This window comes from Akebia trifoliata, unplaced genomic scaffold (genome assembly GCF_017979445.1).
Source record: "Akebia trifoliata isolate Shusen 1 unplaced genomic scaffold, ASM1797944v1 Contig00522, whole genome shotgun sequence".
In the NCBI taxonomy this organism is placed as follows: Eukaryota; Viridiplantae; Streptophyta; class Magnoliopsida; order Ranunculales; family Lardizabalaceae; genus Akebia; species Akebia trifoliata.
Window position 1 is genome coordinate 48,670 of NW_028237062.1, and position 17,410 is coordinate 66,079.

Sequence of the window (17,410 nt, forward strand, 5' to 3'; positions counted from 1 at the left end):
ATTTTTTTAAATAATAAATAATAATCAAATCTTCAATAAATAATAATTTCTATTTAAAAAGCCCACAAATTTCAAATTAAAAATAATAATGTTATACAAGTCACCAAAATTTGAAATCAACTTTAAAAGAACTTAATTTTGATGAATAATTTTCGATGGAAATGAAGGATGTGTAATTATAAAAGCACCCTATGAATTAATAAGGGCAACCCACACTATAGCCATTTTTTATTTTGTTTTATATGGGTAAAAGTTTTTGGAATGAGCAAATTTTTAGTGAGAATGGTCTATATGGTCTAGAGATCGTCCTCACAAAAAATCATTCTATTTTGAAACTTCTAACTCGTCAAAAATAATTTTTTTTTTAAAAAAAAGGGACAATTTTACGGTTCTTGAACTTGTTTTGATAGGGTTAGAAGTTTCAAGATGTGCTGATTTTTGTGAGGACGATCTCCTCATTGTAGAGATCATCCTCACCAAAAATCAACTCATTCCAAAACTTTTAACCCATATAAGACAAAATAATTTAGCTATGGTGTGGGTTTATTAATTTGTGGGGTGTTTATATACTTATCCATGGGATATAAGAGGTAATATCCTTTTAAGAATAAGGGCATACTTGTCCATGCTCAAAAAAATAAAGGGCATACTTGTCCGTGTTGAAAAAAGCGAAGTGCTTACCACTTCAGCACTTTTTTTCAGTATCAAAATAGTGCTGAAATTTTTTCACTTATTTTCAGCAATAAGCGCTGAAAATATAGAGTAAACAAACGCGCTATTTTAACAAAAGTGCTGAATTTAATTTTTTTCAGCAATAAACGCTGAAAAATAGCACAAACAAACACCGACTATATCTTTCCATCCTCAATACTGCATTAATGCTTATCTTGTGGAAAAAAATTTGGATTCTTTAAAAAGAAAAAACTAGGTAATTTTTTATTATTATTTATAATTATTTTAAATGTGTGTGTGTGGTGAAACAGGTATATATACCTCTAGAAGGAAATAGAACAAATTTGGTACAGACTGCTTGGGCTTTGATGGGTCTTATTTATGCTGGGCAGGTTAGTATGAATTTTGAACATCAAGTACTTACTTGGCACTCATAAGAATCTGCATTCATCTTTCTTGACTACTTTGAACTAATAATTCTAGTTTCTTGAATGTTTCTTGGTAATTAGGCCGAGGTAGATCCTACGCCTTTGCACCGTGCAGTAAAGGTGCTTATTAATAATCAAATGGAAAATGGTGATTTTCCCCAACAGGTAATTCTCTTCTAGACATAATTATCACATTTTCAAATGCATCATAAGATGATAAATTTATTATAAAGCTTTCTTCAGTCTCCAAATTATCACAATGGAATAAATGGGCATCTTATTATAGGTTCATGAATTAGTTCCATATGTTATATCTAATTTGATCTAACCATGGCCTATTGATCACAGGAAATCGCAGGATCGTTCATGAAGAATTGTATGCTACACTATGCAACATATAGAAACATTTTCCCATTGTGGGCTCTTGCAGAATATCGCCGCAAAGTTCTATTGCCATCTTAAAATCCTTAGAATAACGCTAGTTGTGTTTCTGTAATTCCATAAATTAATTAAGCTAATATGAATGATTTTCAATCCTTCTTAGTCCTGAACCATATTCGATGCAAGTAAATACTATAATTGTGACTCTATGTTCATAATTATAAGATTGTGATTTTGTTCATAATCATTTCTTTCAAACCTAAACTCGACCATAAATCTGAAGGGTTGAGGTGAAAGTCCACATGATTATGACTCTGTTCATAAGCACATGGCCCAAATGAGGACCTAGGTTTGGGCTCTATATGGTAATGTAATGTGGTACCTAGACATCCAATGTTCATAATCATGGGAGCGGAAAGAAATAATTACTCGTGGAGTTCTAAGAGTCATCTAAAGGTAACATGATTTTTTTTTTTTTTTACCAAATTAAAAGACCAGTGAAAGAAAAATGTAGTCGAAATTAAGATGATAGCGAAGAGAATATTTTCAATATTTATTTCATATACGTTCTATATGAAAAACAATATTTTTAGTTTAGGCTAAGTTTTGGAGAAAGGGTATCATATTGAAATGATAAATGTGGTATAATGAGTGAAGAGCATCTATGATTTCATGCACACTGAAATTTTTTTGAAGCATCATCCCGCTTTAAAATTTACCCTCTCCCTTAGATGACACATGGTGTATCCAATGAGGTATCCCAAAGATTAGCGAAAATAGGGGTGTGAAATGAAAAAAAATAAGGCTTTTTGTCATGTTATGGGGAGGGTTTCTCCAAAATTTTGAAGCAGCCTGGCCGCTTCAAAGCTAGACTCCATTAATTTACACCACCATTTCAACACAATGTTAAACGAAGAAAGAAGCAATCCATAGAAAGATTTGGTGCCACTCACTAAATTATGTGGTTAATGAAATTTGTGAATCGATAAAATCACAGTGTAATTCACATGTAAATCACTAGAGAAGAAACACACAAATATTTTGAGGTGCTGTTAGTAAAAGTTGGTGTGTCAATAGAAGCTATCTTTTCTAACAATGGAAACTTCTTGCGTCTACTGACGAAGATTATCTAGTCAAATCTAGTTAGATGTCTTAATTAAGCTCTAATGTCTACTGGCGAAGATTACCTTGTCAGATCTAATAATTTGGGTGGTTCCTGAATAGTCCATTGAGTAAAAAAAAAATTATTAATGATCCCTTGTTGTTGGTGAGCTCACCACTTTTTATTTATTGTCGAGGTCAACATTTTTATTGTTGAGCTCACCAAATTTTATTTATTGTCAACCTCACCAATTTTTATGGTTGAATTCAACAATTTAAAAAAATATCGACAATAAAAAGTGGTGAACTCAATGCTGGTAAAACTCATCCATCTTCTTTTTTCATGTGTTTTATGACTAAAATACATGGAAAAATTGCCTAAAAACTTGAGATAACAATTTGTCTGGATGATTTCAAACCAAAAGAACATCTTGATCGATTTCCATCCAAAAATGAAGAAAATTTTTGAAAAAACCCTAGCTTTTTTACATGTCTTCAAAAAGCTTGAAAATGACTTTCAATGGAAAAGAACCTCTGAAAATTGATTGGGATGCTAAAAATCCAATTTTTTTTTATGAAAACAGTGAAATCGATCAATTAGGACATTCAACCGTAAGAAATGTGATGAATGGGATTTAGGGACTGATTAGAAAAGACAGTTTTAATATATCAATTAGTGAGTTGAATTGGGCAATATTAAGCCCTAGTCCAACCTGGATTTGATGGACTGGAAAGTATTGATCTCAGACCTAATTTAGTGGGTTTGATATCAAGGCCTACCAATATTTGTTTTGATGGGCCAGACCAGACTAGCGGGCTAACGGACTCAATTGGCAACCGTACTCTTAAAAAAGGACATGATTACATAAAAGCATCACAGGTTTCGTCTTAATATTGCCGAACAACAACAGCAACAACAACAAAAAAAACTTCACTTTATTTATTCTCTTAATTTTCCTATATTGGATTATTTTGAAGGTTAAAGATAACCCATCCGGTGACTTCAAAAGCATGTACCATCACATTTCTAAAGGAGTATGGACAATCTCAGATCAATATCTTGGGTGGCAAGTCTCGGATTGCACTGCAGAAGGACTAATAGTAACTATCTCAAATCCAACATTAGACAAATATGCCATTTAATCAATATATAATAAGAAGAATTATATATATTGATAAATTCTTCTTCCTATCAGGGGTGCCTCTTACTCTCCCAAATCCCACATGAAATTATTGGTGAAAAAATGGAGTCAAAGCGATTGTACGACTCTGTTAATGTAATTATTTTTTTACAGGTAAGGATTATCTTCCATGAAATTCGTTATACTCATCTCGTAGAGCCTAGACAAACATCTATTGGACAACTAACTAAGAGCTTTTCATTTTCTAAATAAATTCTTAGAGTTGTACTAATAACAGGTGAAATACTAATCTATTACTCCTGGTCAAACACTCAAAAATATCTTATCATCTTCACTTTTATTTGCATTAAATTACATCGACATCGACATGGTCTGTATTATATATGATTGCAGAGTAAAAATGGTGGCTTAGCAGTCTGGGAGCCAGTAAAAGCACACAAATGGTTGGTGGTAACTCCTTTCAAGACCAAGTAAAGATTCTAAAAGTTATTGGTATCCCTCTATATATACTAGCAGTATAGTTGAATGTGATCTTATTAACATTGTTAGTGAGAAGAAGCAGCAATAAGAATAGAGAAACCGCATCAACATTACTTAAATGTTTCACGATGTTCTATTATCATAACATTGGCTAACTTTGAGTTCTATTTGCAGGTGCTCAATCCTTCAGAACTTTTCGGGGAAATTGTCGTCAATCATGAGTAATATTTTCTTAACCTTTTCTACTTCTGTTATTAATTTTCTTACGTATGGTTGGCTACACTACAACATGTGTAGTATTCCAGGTATGTTGAATGCAATGCATCAGCAATTGAGGTTCTAGTATGCTTCATGAAGTTATATACTGAACATGAGAAGAAAGAAATTGATAATTTTATTACAAAAACAGTACATTACCTCAAAGAGAAACAAATGCCCGATGGTTCATGGTATGTTTCTTTGTCTAACATAATGATTTACACTTTTGAATTGTTCCATTTTGTATAGATAAAAAAAATTTACAAGAAATTAATATTTGTTCATACATGTATGGAAATTGTTTTATCTATGGCACATTCTTTGCACTAAGGGGGCTATCAGCTGTTGGAAAGAACTACTACACTAGCCCAACTGTCCGTAAAGCAACTGAATTTTTGCTGTCAACACAGACCTCGTCGGGTGGTTGGGGAGAAAGTTATCGTTCATGCCCAGAAAAGGTAACTATTTATTCATCAAGCTCCTCTCCGCCAATCAAAAATGATGAACTCAACAATGAATAAAAACTGGTGAGCTCAACATTGTTTAAAAAAACAGTAGATAATGATTGGAATCCCCATTGGAAAACTTATGTGAAGAAGATGAAAAAAAAGAAAAAAGGCTAGTTTGGGTATTTCAAAAATATTATAACCTGAGATGAGGTTGAGGGACCATTAAGAAATAAAAAACTTTACTAAATGGACTATCAAGCAACCATCCATAATTTGGGGAGTAATTTTGGAAAATTTTCCCTCCACCTGGGTCCTTGAAGTAATTTTCCCAAGATTTTAAGTCTTACTAAGGGTCGTTTTGCTCAAAGGGATTAACATATCATCACATCCAACGCCACAGTTCTCTAAATTTCATCGAAAACTCAGAATCAAAAAATAAAATAAAAACTTCAAAACATAGCTTCTATTGAGCTTGATCCAGGATTTTGAAAAATGAACGGCTACCAAACTTCCACCTAACTCATAAACTTAAAATTAAAATTCAAAGTTCGTAGAATTTTAACCTCTACAAGTCTGAAGCATCGCACCATGTTTTTGATGCCACAAGGTGGTCCAAAGGACCCTTGGTAAGGTTGAAATCCTTGCTTAGTAAGGCTAGTCAGACTTATATATCTGGGTGGCTTTTTTTTAATTTTATTTCCTATTTTCAATTTTCTTAAACATTTTGACATAGGGGCAATTCCATAATAGAAAAAAAAAATGCAGGTTTTCGTGTTATACATCACTGGAATGCTTGATACTATATTTTCAGCGGAACATAAAAAGGAGATTCTTCGTACATGTACTATCATCAGGTGCAACCGGTTCTTGTGTCATCTTTTTGTTACGAGTCAAAAATAATATTTACTCATACTTATCAAACACACATATATTTATTTGTTTGCAGAATGAAGATGGAGGATGGGGATTTCATATCGAGGGCCATAGCACAATGTTTTGTACGGCGCTTAACTACATTTGCATTCGTTTGCTAGGAGAAGGGCCTGATGGAGGTGAAGACAATGCTTGCGCAAGAGGGCGAAAATGGATCCGTGACCATGGGGGTGTAACTTCCATATCATCTTGGGGAAAAACTTATCTTTCGGTAAGTAGATAGGACCTTAATTTTGTTACTGGCTCCGCTTGGCACATTGCAAATCATTTGCAAATGCCAAAAAAAAAAAAGTTATAAAAGCACTATTATGAGTGCTTGGTTACACAATGCAATTGACTTGCATCAACCAATAATTACAATTTGCATGGATCACGCTTAAGCCTTCAGAAATTTCAGCAAATGATTTGCACCACAAAAAGTACACTAAATCATTTGCAAACATTATTCGACCACTCACTACAGTAACATCTTACTGTAGGTAGTGATGCGGGTACTGGCTCTGCTTGGTACATTGCAAATCATTTGGAAATGCCAAAAAAATTAGTTACTTGGATGAGGGGTATCTTTGTAATTTCAATATACGGATTACTATATCTTTGAGGAAGGTATTTTCATAAATTCTGAAATTCATATACAAGTTATTGTAGCAAGTATTAATTCAAAAAATCAATCCAGCAAAGAAAATGATTTTGCAGGAGATTTCCTAGTAGGTAACATGCACTTTTAAGTTTTGCCCCGCAAAAACATTTGTAGTACAAAATGGAAATGATTTGCTGTGTTGCAAGTAGGGGCCTAAGACTTGTATGCATTATTAGATGCTTTTAATTGGTTTCAGGTGCTTGGAGTGTATGAGTGGTCAGGCTGCAACCCTATACCCCCAGAGTTTTGGCTTCTTCCTTCCTTTCTTACCATGCATCCAGGTTTGCACTATACATACATCTCTTTGTTTCATGACCCTCTTTAAATATATTTAGATTTTGTCTACTCAACATCATCTTCATCAAAGTCTTGTACAAAATATTCCTTGTATCTATGTTCAATTATGTCTAAAACCATGTCATTTGTTAATTATACTGTGTTCATACCCATTTTCACTACCATGTTTTTTTTTTTGGGCTTATCGTGGGTATCCCCGCTCTTCGAGTGAGACTAATCCCATTGTACATGCACCACCCCCTTGGAAAGTCCTACGTGCAACGGGTTGAGTTGAGGGTCAACCGAACCCTGGAGGGTAGCCCCAAGGAATTAATTGCTTTGTGGTGTTTCAAACTCTTGACCTACCCTTCTTGAGGAGCTCATCAAGGCTCGGCTTGCCAATAGGCCAACCGCTTGGGGTTATATCCATTTTCATTATCTCAATTTACACTCCTTTTGGTTTTCTTTTAGACCTATCAACTTAAAATTCCTTTCTAATTTGGTTTATAATCGGCTCTTTGTCATATACCTAATGTGGGGGTTCTTTCCGAACTTACCTCAAACACCTCAACAAATGCTTTAATGGTGAGTTCATCCTGATCTAACGATTTAGGCACCATTGTGGTACCTGCCAAACACCCTCCGATGCTCAATTTAGAATAGAAATTGCATGAAGTGCTGGCTAGCAAATTGAACTCATTTCCAAAAGTTCTTTCCTTCATCGCTTCCTTTCCTACCTATAGGCTAATCTCACTCCTTAACCACCCTTAAACATGTCACTCATTTTCTTTATTTAAGGGAATTTAGGTTTATCCTTTTCCAGATCTTTAGATTAATTAACGGAAAGTTCTCAAAGAATCTGCTTAGGAAAGAACGTTATTGACATGATTAATTACTCCTAGATTATTGTGGTACTTTCTAAGTCCAGCCTAAGAAATAGCCGAGCTTGTCCCAAGTATTTATTCTGCACTACTACTCCAAGAGGTAATGCACGACTTGGTTATGCTGAGCTAATTAGTGCCTCAGGTTCCATGGGGTTGAGCTATGTTAGAATGTTGTCCTTCTTGACCATCCAACCCCTCTCAAATTAAGCCACGAGTAGGATCTGTATTATCCGAATTCTATCCTATATACCTAATTATTTCAATCAATTATCTACTATGGTCAATCCATGCACATGTTTTCTCTTTATTGCCCAACATTTAGTTCCACACAACATAGTCATTATTACTTCTGTCTTTTAAAATCTTCTTTCACTTTGATTATGATGCCTCTGTCACACAACACTCTAGTGAAAATTGATATGGTTGTCTCTGTCTCCTCTATCTCAATTCCTCCTATGAAATGCAGGAAAGATGTGGATTTATTGTCGTGTGACTTACCTGCCCATGTCATATTTATATGGGAAGAGGTTCGTTGGTCCAATCACAAATCTTATTTTGTCATTGAGGGAAGAGCTTTACATTCAACCTTATCATGAAACTAATTGGAACAAAACACGCCATGCGTGCGCTAAGGTTTGTTATATCAAATCTACTTCTATGTTCTCATAATTGCAATAATATGTATTTGATATATGTGTATTAGTTTACATATTCCAAATTCATGCAAATGCATCAACTCTTATGCCAAATTATTATTGCAGGAGGATCTCTATTTCCCCCATCCACTACGTCATAAAGCATCAAAAACGACTGCCCTTACAGTCGGAAAAAAAGTCGTTTTAAAAGGAGTGGTTTTTTAAAAACGACTGTCCAAAACAGTCGGAAAAAACGACTGTCCAAGACAGTCGGAAAAAACGACTGTAAAATAGGGATATAGCGACGGTCGGCGACGGTCGCTATAGGGTATTTTTTTTATAAAAAAATTATTTTACACCTGCCCCCCTCACATGTTGCTAAATATTGGAGATACCCCTATGTTTTGATATTGATGACCTAGACCCCAACTAACAAGATGAAAATACCCAAATACCCCTCGTCTTCAACTTTCATAAATCTAACTATTTTCAGAACCACCTGCTGTAAATTATCTAATTTTAGAAGATAAAATCAAACAATACAAACCAAAGAAGTCACTTGATATAGTATATGGTCAAGATCAAGAAGTGGGATATTACTTTGGACAAGATCTCCAAGGTGGGGGGCCTATCAACTTTGCCCTAAATACAAGCCAAAGAACTCACTTGATATTTTTCTCTGTACACATTGGCAGCTGATGAGTGTGCTAGCAAACTATGATGCATTCCTATGTAAGGGTCCACAGAGTCATTGCCAGGCCTGCAGCCGAGATAGCCAGCCCGATGTGAGCAAATCGAAGGTGGAAATGTTGGGTCGCCAATGGTTGATAAAAACACAGCATTGGGTTCATTGATAGTGGTCCAGTGGGAGACCCTGTCACCAAACTCTCTAAAACACACATCTGCATATTCTGTAAAATCCCCACTGAACTAGAAAACAAACCCAACCCATGTCACATGAAATCTTATGTGCAAATAATCAAAGAGATGCTACAAAGGAAATGGTGTAAAATTACATTATTTTGGGGCTCAGCCATCCTCCATATTCATCTTCAAGTATTTGAGGGAGGTCCAAGTGGAAGATAGTAACATGTGGTTCAACTCCTACAAGCTCCAATAAATTGAAAATGCAGCCAAGAATAAATGCCTCTCATGGTTTTAAAACTTGTGCTTTGACGTCTCATCCATGAATGAGATTGAGTTGTCCGATTTATTTGAATCGTTTGATTCAACAATGAGATAAAATGGAATGACTAACTTTTGAGAAATGTCTCGTTCGTGGACGATATCACTCAATCATATAGCTCGACAGAAGCCCATATGTCAAGATGGATCCATCCCTTTAAGAGCAAGAAAATGGATTGGCCTATAGATTTTGTGCTAGTTGACTTAATCAAAAACTCCTTATACTTGAGCTTCTTCTTAACTCAATAACTTATGTGGCCAATGTAAATAAAGGCCCTATCCATCAAAATTTTAATTGTCATCAACAGAGTTTTGTATCATTAAGTGAATAAATGAACAGAAACAAAAGTAAAAAAACTTCATAAGAAACTAAATAAGTGACAACCTGTCATGAACAATTTTGTCAAATTTATTGGCATTCATTTGAATTGCTCACCAAGCAAGGGCAGCGAATCAAGATACATTATATCCATTATTTCAACAGTACACGGTTAATTGTCAAATGTAACCTACCATTACTCATTACTAAGCAAAACATATGCAATAACCACGTGTGATGCAAAGAATACAAGTTCACATAATTAACTGAACCCAATTAGAAAACTCTGAAAATTAGTAAACTCACCGCTGAGGTCTAGAGACTTTTCTGGAGGCGGGAAGAAAAGCAGAGGAGTTGTGGAGTCCCAAGAATTCAGAGAGTCCCTTGCCCACATTGGCCTGCCCACACACCACACCATTAAAGACTAAACAAAACACACATCACCTATAATCATACATTACTAACTAGGATACTAAAAAAAGGGATAAAAACATGAAATTTATAATCCTATAAAAAATGAATTACAATTTAAAATGTTCTAAACATTGAACCCACCACAAAATGAAAATTCAATTGCTCATAAACAAAGAGTAAAGCACAACAATAACAAGAGACAGGTAAAGAAAATTACTCATCCAATTCAACACCAGACATTGGCATCCATAGCTTCTATTGAGGATGATTTGTTGGCTTTCTTCCTTTTCTTCTTTTCTGCCTCTGTAGCTTTGTATTGAGTATTCCTTTGTGAACTGCCCCTAATTGAACAACACCTTCTCTAACTGCAATCAAACCTATAGTCTGTAGGATTAGACAAACAAATGAGGGGATGAATTCTTAAATCTCATAAGTTAGCATGATAATTGCAAAGAGAGAATTTATGTTTGTATATGAACCTTTATACCAGACTGAAACTAAGCTTCCCATGTCCTTGGATGCTGAAAATTAACAGGACAAAATAAGTATAGATTCTCAATAATTAAATTTGAAACATAAAAAATCACAAACTTATGTTCATATAGCTAAGACTTGCTTACTATGTCTCCTGTGTTATGCCATGCAGACAAGAAATTCCTTATATATCCATTTATGATTATGATCTGCAGCCACTTTTCCAATCAAACTGCCCATAAAATCCATATCAAATATTTTGTTTTTGAAATCAAACCAATATATACTGATATTGTGTGGAGAGAAGGAAGAATCAGTGTATCACCTATTTTTCTCTTGCCCATTCATAGTGAAGATTTGGAAGCACTTTAGTGCAGCCATCTTGAATTCAGGGAGCCCACGTTTATCCTTCAATGATGTTGTTCGTTGGGGTCATTCCTGTGAAGGTTGCATGCTAGAGAAGGTTGGAACTGCTCCACAAGAACCACTTACATGGACTAGACGCCTCGGAAATGCTCTTCCATGCCCATTAGTTTGTCTGTCAAGATGCAATTTTCCCTCTTTCCAGGCAGATATTGTGTGGGTCTCAAGTTCTTCCTCCGTCAGATTTGAACCATGATTCCCAAGCTGCAATTCAAAGGGTAAGAGAGTATTCCAATAAAGTAACCTCCCTTCCATTCATCTAGGCATGTAAGCTACTAGATGAAGCTCATAACGAGATACAGTAAAGAGCTCATACAACAAATATAAATTCTTAATATAACAAACAAAACTTGTGATGCATATAATGCCCATTGGAAGCCATAGTAACCCCTAGAAGCCTATTGGAAGTAACATTTGCCTCTACACCAAATATAGGAATGGCCTCCGCATCATCTTTCCCATCCTTGCCTATTTCTATTGAACAAAAAAAAAAGGCAGAAATGAACTCAAGTATTATACATAATGATTAATATAATTCAACATGAGAAAATTCCAAAAGCAAACACTTGGTCAGGCAAATACCCTTTTGCAAACCAAAACCAGGCATGGTAGCACAATACTTGGCCATATTTATTGATTCGGAACTTAAGAACAGAGGGGGGTTAAGTAGCAAAGGAAACAATGTTATAGTCTCAGGTTCATATAATTATGAACCCAACGTTTCTCTAGTAGACATTGCATGCCATGGTCAGTGATCATCCAGATCGGTGTACCACATTTGGGAACATGACATAATCCAAAACTCATGTCACTCATCCATCCAATCATCATCATCAAACCCTTATCCCAAGGATTTGGGGTCAGCTAAAAGAATCAATTTCCTCCATTACACACTGTCCAGAGTCACATAATTTGTTATTGAAAGTTTTTTCATGTTCGCTTGCACTATCTTAAGCCTATCCCACATGCCGCACACGGGATTGGCCAAGGCTACCATATTGCTTCTAGAGAAATTATCCTTGTCGCAGAAGCATAGAAAAATAGCAGAATATCAGCAAAGCAACAATGATAATAGATCAACAAACCTCTGTGACACCTCAGCACTCCCAGCATTACTAATTGAAACTACATGCCCATCACCCTTTCAACTTCTTAACCAAGCCTTGATCTTTATTGCTCAATGACTTGGTAGGTGCTACGATGCTCAAAGGAGTTGCTGCCTACATCATAGTCACATCACAATAATTGGATATGATTCCTCTAAATGTGTGCCAGATAAAGTATAAATGATAGTTTCTTCTCATCATTCCTCCCCAATGTAAGTATCCCTTATGTTGTTCTTCTAAATTAGAGTATTACTGGTAATATGAATTAGAGAAAATGGCAGAAAAAGTTAATTGTTTTACTTGTTTTTTTTTTTTAAGTTGGATCATCAAGTTAGTTCAGGGACTCTTGAATGGCAATGTAATGGTATAAAAAGATTAAAACTATACTCAGTTCTTTGATGCATAACTAAAACAGCATAATTAAAAAATGATAAGAGTAATAATATAAGTAGTAGAGAGTGTCAACCAATGTTTAGAATTTTTTAAAATTCATTTCCACACTTTATATGGTTGTTTACTCTAATTTAATAACTTAAGACTATGTTTGCATGCCTATTTTATAATTTCCTACAATTTTAATGAAAAGATTCTTAATATTTCCATCATTTCCATGAAATTGTATTAATTTCCACACTGACCAAAATATTTCTGTTTCCAAACTAACTGATATAGAAATTGAACTGAAGTTCAATACCAAACATCAGACGAGACCATTTTACATGTCATAATCCCCAAAAGTACCTACCAATACAACAAGCCCTGAAGTTGGCCTCTAGTTCCCCATTGATCTATTGGACTGCATATAAATATTCTCCAATTACCACTAGATGGTACAACGGCAACCAAAACTATATAAATATTCTCCAAGTGTTGATGGACACAATCAAGAAGATGCAACACACACACACACAAAAATCCTGAAGTAGCTACCTGAATTAATGTAAGAAGTAGAAGGCATAGAGTTCCCTAGAAGAGTTAAACAAACAAGAGGCTGTCTGAAAATGAGACAGGATAGACAGAATCTAATACAAGCCTATGAAAGAACCACTTAAGCATCATATGGAAAGAAAAAAATATCAATGTGAAGTCAGCAATAATTATTACTAGGAAATGCAAGAAGCCTTGAACAGAACAGAAGATTATCTTGACCCTAGTCACACTACACTAACTATATTCATTGAAATTTTCCTGTCTTCATCATCGAAATGACAATTTAAATCATTCATTGTAGAGTTCTCAAAGGCGCTTATCAGATACCTGATGTTGGACTCCATGTCTTTCTTTTTTTGGGTTCAAAAGGACAATTTAAATCATCAACTATCCTGCATTATTCTAAATTTTTTTCTATACTGGAAACAGAAAGAACAGAACCTCTTGAATAAAAAAACCAAGAACCAAGGATGTTATCTTATGGCCAAAACTATGAACAATAATGAACTGGTTTTGATCCCACAATACTCATAAAAAAGATGCCTTTTAACCAACTTAGAATATGGTTGAAGAAAACACATGTTTTGATCTATAATACTTAAAACAACAAGAGAGATAAACACTAGAACTGCTTAGTCTATCACTGAGACAAATCTACATACACTTCTATGTATAAATACAAAATAACATCTTCAAGACTTCAACAGCTCAAACTAACCTTACTGAGAACCTGGAGTACACTCACACTTAATAAAGAAGAGAAATTAATGCAGAGAAAATGGAGAAATTAATACAAGAACACATACAACTCATACAAAATACAGAGAAATAGATATCAAAATCCTAAAAATTGGCAAATATAAATGCAGAGAAAAGGGACGTAAAAACAACTGCAAATCTAAAATAGGAAAAATTTAAAGAATCAAACAAAAAACACTTTAAAAACCTTGAATTATAAGAGTAAAATAGTGATCAAAACCCTAAAAACTGGCAAGAAATTGAGAAATCTCTTTCAAAGACTCTCATGCAAGGCATTTAAGGAGATTTAAACAGAGTAAATAAGGTTTTATCAAGAATCACTTACTAAGAACTTGTTCTGCTGAGAATCTCCTCGAAACATCCTTACAGAGCATCCTCCGCAAAAGATCTTTCGTCGACGAAGACACAAAGTGAAAGATCCGAGTTGGAAACTGAAGATTCACACACAGAACCGCCTCAAATATCTCTCCCGCAGATTCGCCTCAAATATCTCTCCCACAGATCCTTTTGGAGATGCGATCGTAGAGATCGGACGACTAATAGAGCTTGATATGGAGATAATCCTCGTCTACGGAAATGTTAATGATCTGAAGAACGTTAGGGTTTCCCCTTACGAGATTCATGATCTTGGCTTCTTTCTCCAAGCATTCTCGATTGACCAAGTCAGAAAGAAGAAGTGTGTCAATCGATTTACAGGCGAAGAACTAGTCAAAAATCGGAGAAAAACAACGAAAAATGTACCAAATCTCCTTCGACCGATCCCCTCGCCCAACTTGATAATCTCTGCAACCTATCAAGTGGTGCGAGAGAAAAAGAGAGAGTGTGTGTGATCGATAGATTTGAGAGGCAGAGATGAGTGAGAGAGAGATAATATAGCGTTGCTGATATAAGGAACAATTTCTATGTGTGAGGAGAAACGACGGCTAAACGACTGCTGCAAACTGTCGCCATTAACGACAGCCTTTAGCAGTCGTTTTTAACGTAATTATGGCGTTGCAAAAAACGTAATATGACGTAGTGATCCCTTAATACAAAACCTGATCTGGGATTCTTTTTACATGTTTGTTGAGCCTATTCTAACACGTTGGCCCTTAAATAAGTATAGAGAGAAGGCTCTACAAGTAACAATGAAGCTCATTCACTATGAAGATGAGATTACTCGATACATGACAATTGGATGTATAGAAAAGGTAATGCACATCAACATGGATACCTCTGGTTGAACCCTGTGACTTAGTATTTCAAAAGGATGACTTAAGAAATTTGGGCTTATGGGTCCAATTGCAGACCACCCATTTTATAAAAGAAAAGAAAAAAAATTGAAGCAAAATCAAGATACATTTATTTAGGTTATATATATGTTGTATATTTTCTAAGACAATCGCTTGATGTTTACTTGCTCAGGTGTTATGTACACTTGCTTGTTGGGTGGAAGATCCAATTCAAATGCATTTTGATAAGGTCCCAATTATTCGATTTTGGGACCGTAATTGCATTAAGATTACCATTGCATAAATGTTAGTTCCTTTAAATAATTGCAAAATTATTTTATTTATCAAAATTAATAAAGCTAATGATATATTAGTGTTAATTGTAGCGCACGTGGAAGCCAACAAATCGCGAAACAATTACGGTTACAATACACGAGTCGAAGGGAAGTTTCCAGAAAAATCTCGGTCGATTTGGGCGCCACGTCACCGCGCCGCGGCTAGGCATGACCGCGCCGCGGTCATTTCGAGGAATTTATCCTCGAGATTTTTACAGAAGCTTCTAGAAGCTTCGGTGGTTGTAACTGATTGGGTAGTTCGAAGCAAATCATCCGAAAAGTTGACCCGATTACCCGAATACAAATGTTATAAATTGGGGGCTCTTCTCTTCTTCTCTTGTTCCATAAGTTTTGATTTTTTTCTTCTTTTAATTTCTGTAATTTTTCTTTTGGTGAGATCTTGAGTGTAGTGAGAACATCAAGAGTAAGCCATTGGCTCTATTGTAACTCTTTTGAGAGATCCATTCAAGAAGGAATCAAGTTGCATCTTCATCTTCTTCTCCCATCTTCTCTTTTCTCTTTTATTGTTTTTCTGCAATTACAATGCTTGCAATGATTGGCTAAATTCTCATTAGAGAAGTTAAGGAAGCCATAGCAAATTAATCCCTCTAGTGTAGATTTAAATTCTTGCTTGCTTACATGTTTTAATTCCGAAAATTCTATTATGATTAAGGTAATCCAACTTATAATTTTGATCCAACTTAGATAGCCATTACTTAGATAAGTTCAAGAATGGCTATGCTATGTGAATAATCAGAATATAAATTGGGCAATCTCCATCATATTAGGATTTTCATGAATAGCTTCTAATTTCTTTCAAAAATTTAATTGATCCATCTTCCGATCCATGAGCAATGACTTGCTCATGGATTGAGTTAATTTCAGAATTTATCTACATTATGGATTACTTGCAAAGGTTTACTTGACCTCTCTAATCCTTTCTCTTAGAATTTCAATCTTTATTTTCTGTTTAGATTCAATTTAGTTTCTACTACAACTTTGTTTTGTTTTAAAAACTAATCTGTTTTCCAATTCTGTTTTTGCATTTTTATCCGAATGAATCCTTGAATCCTCATTGTCCCTGTGGAACGAATTCGACTTACCCAAAGTCCATTTCTTAATCTTAATCTCTGCATCTATTTGCAAGCTTTACAACCGATCAAAATGGCGCCGCTGCCGGGGACAGCGAGTTGATTCATTTTTCAATTCGGAAAGTATCCGAAACAGTTTCCGAAACAGAACCGAATGTGTTTTGCTTGAAACAGAAGCCAAACGAACAGAAAAAAAAATTGAAAAAAATTTCATTACAATCCTCAGGATATCAGAAACATTTCCAATTTGAAAAATCGATTTTCATCAAAATTTTACCGCGCCGCGGTTGTCCCCTTGGTCGCCGCGGTGACGTGGCAACATTTTCTGCTGATTTTTGTTGGACAAGTTTCTGACATCATGGACATTGTAATGGTCATATTGGTTTTTTTTTCTTAGTATTCTGATTTGAATAATTTTGTTCTGTTCAGGTGAAGGACTTGACGGAAGTCGACGGAAATTGACGGAAGGCGACACGTGGAATTTTTATCCACTACATTGGTTCCATCACCAAGAAGATCAGCAAATTCAAATTTTCTCTGCATTTTTATTTTTCTTAGAAAACAACTTGTATTAGGAACTTGAACTTGTATTAAATTTTAATTGTATCCGAGAGGGCTCGGATTGTAATAGAATTAGGGACGGACGATAGTGGGACGAAACTATCTCAGCCCCTCGGGTTCGTACACCAAGTTTGGTGTTGGTGGCCCGAGTCGACTCAACTCGATCATCCCCCGTCTAGAACGGGAGGTAAATTTCGAAACACTCACGCATCACTCGCTAGTGAGTTTCTGTATTGCTTTTGAGTGACTAATTTGTACACATTGGATTGCACATAGTAAAAGGGCACCCTTACGAGGATGGCACCATAAGATAAGAATCGGAG

The 17,410-nt window shown here is 35.2% G+C and overlaps 2 protein-coding genes and 1 pseudogene across 8 annotated transcripts in view; 2 read left to right on the top strand and 1 right to left on the bottom strand.

The window, feature by feature from the left end:
• LOC147381382 (beta-amyrin synthase 1-like) overlaps positions 1-1,725 on the top strand; it is a 50,066-nt pseudogene extending 48,341 nt beyond the window's left edge. Inside the window, exons 17-19 of the transcript XR_015174593.1 lie at positions 984-1,064; positions 1,182-1,265; positions 1,449-1,725. The product of XR_015174593.1 is annotated as a beta-amyrin synthase 1-like (transcript). The remainder of the gene's footprint in view (positions 1-983; positions 1,065-1,181; positions 1,266-1,448) is intronic.
• Positions 1,726-5,625: 3,900 nt separating this feature from the next.
• On the top strand, positions 5,626-8,504 carry LOC147381386 (beta-amyrin synthase-like). The gene is made up of 5 exons (XM_086430483.1): positions 5,626-5,765; positions 5,858-6,055; positions 6,681-6,765; positions 8,111-8,277; positions 8,406-8,504. The coding sequence occupies exons 1-5, from the start codon at positions 5,751-5,753 to the stop codon at positions 8,502-8,504; spliced, it is 564 nt and encodes a 187-aa protein (XP_086286609.1). The 5' UTR covers positions 5,626-5,750.
• LOC147381387 (beta-glucosidase 21-like) lies at positions 8,272-14,902 on the bottom strand. 6 transcript variants are annotated; one of them, XM_086430484.1, is made up of 7 exons: positions 14,215-14,888; positions 12,180-12,314; positions 11,164-11,568; positions 10,997-11,079; positions 10,090-10,181; positions 9,296-9,383; positions 8,272-9,204 (listed from the first exon to the last, which is right to left on the bottom strand). In XM_086430484.1, exons 3-7 carry the CDS (start codon positions 11,347-11,349, stop codon positions 8,922-8,924), a joined length of 732 nt encoding a protein of 243 aa, XP_086286610.1. In that variant the 5' UTR covers positions 11,350-11,568; positions 12,180-12,314; positions 14,215-14,888; the 3' UTR covers positions 8,272-8,921. The 6 variants fall into 6 exon arrangements, 2 of the variants coding, with proteins under 2 accessions (XP_086286610.1, XP_086286611.1); XR_015174590.1 differs by lacking the exon at positions 9,296-9,383 and adding exons at positions 10,415-10,581; positions 10,677-10,718 and having other exon boundaries at positions 8,596-9,039; positions 10,818-11,568; positions 14,215-14,879; XR_015174591.1 differs by lacking the exon at positions 9,296-9,383 and adding exons at positions 10,415-10,581; positions 10,677-10,718 and having other exon boundaries at positions 9,064-9,204; positions 10,818-11,568; positions 14,215-14,879.
• Between the last annotated feature and the right edge of the window lie 2,508 nt (positions 14,903-17,410).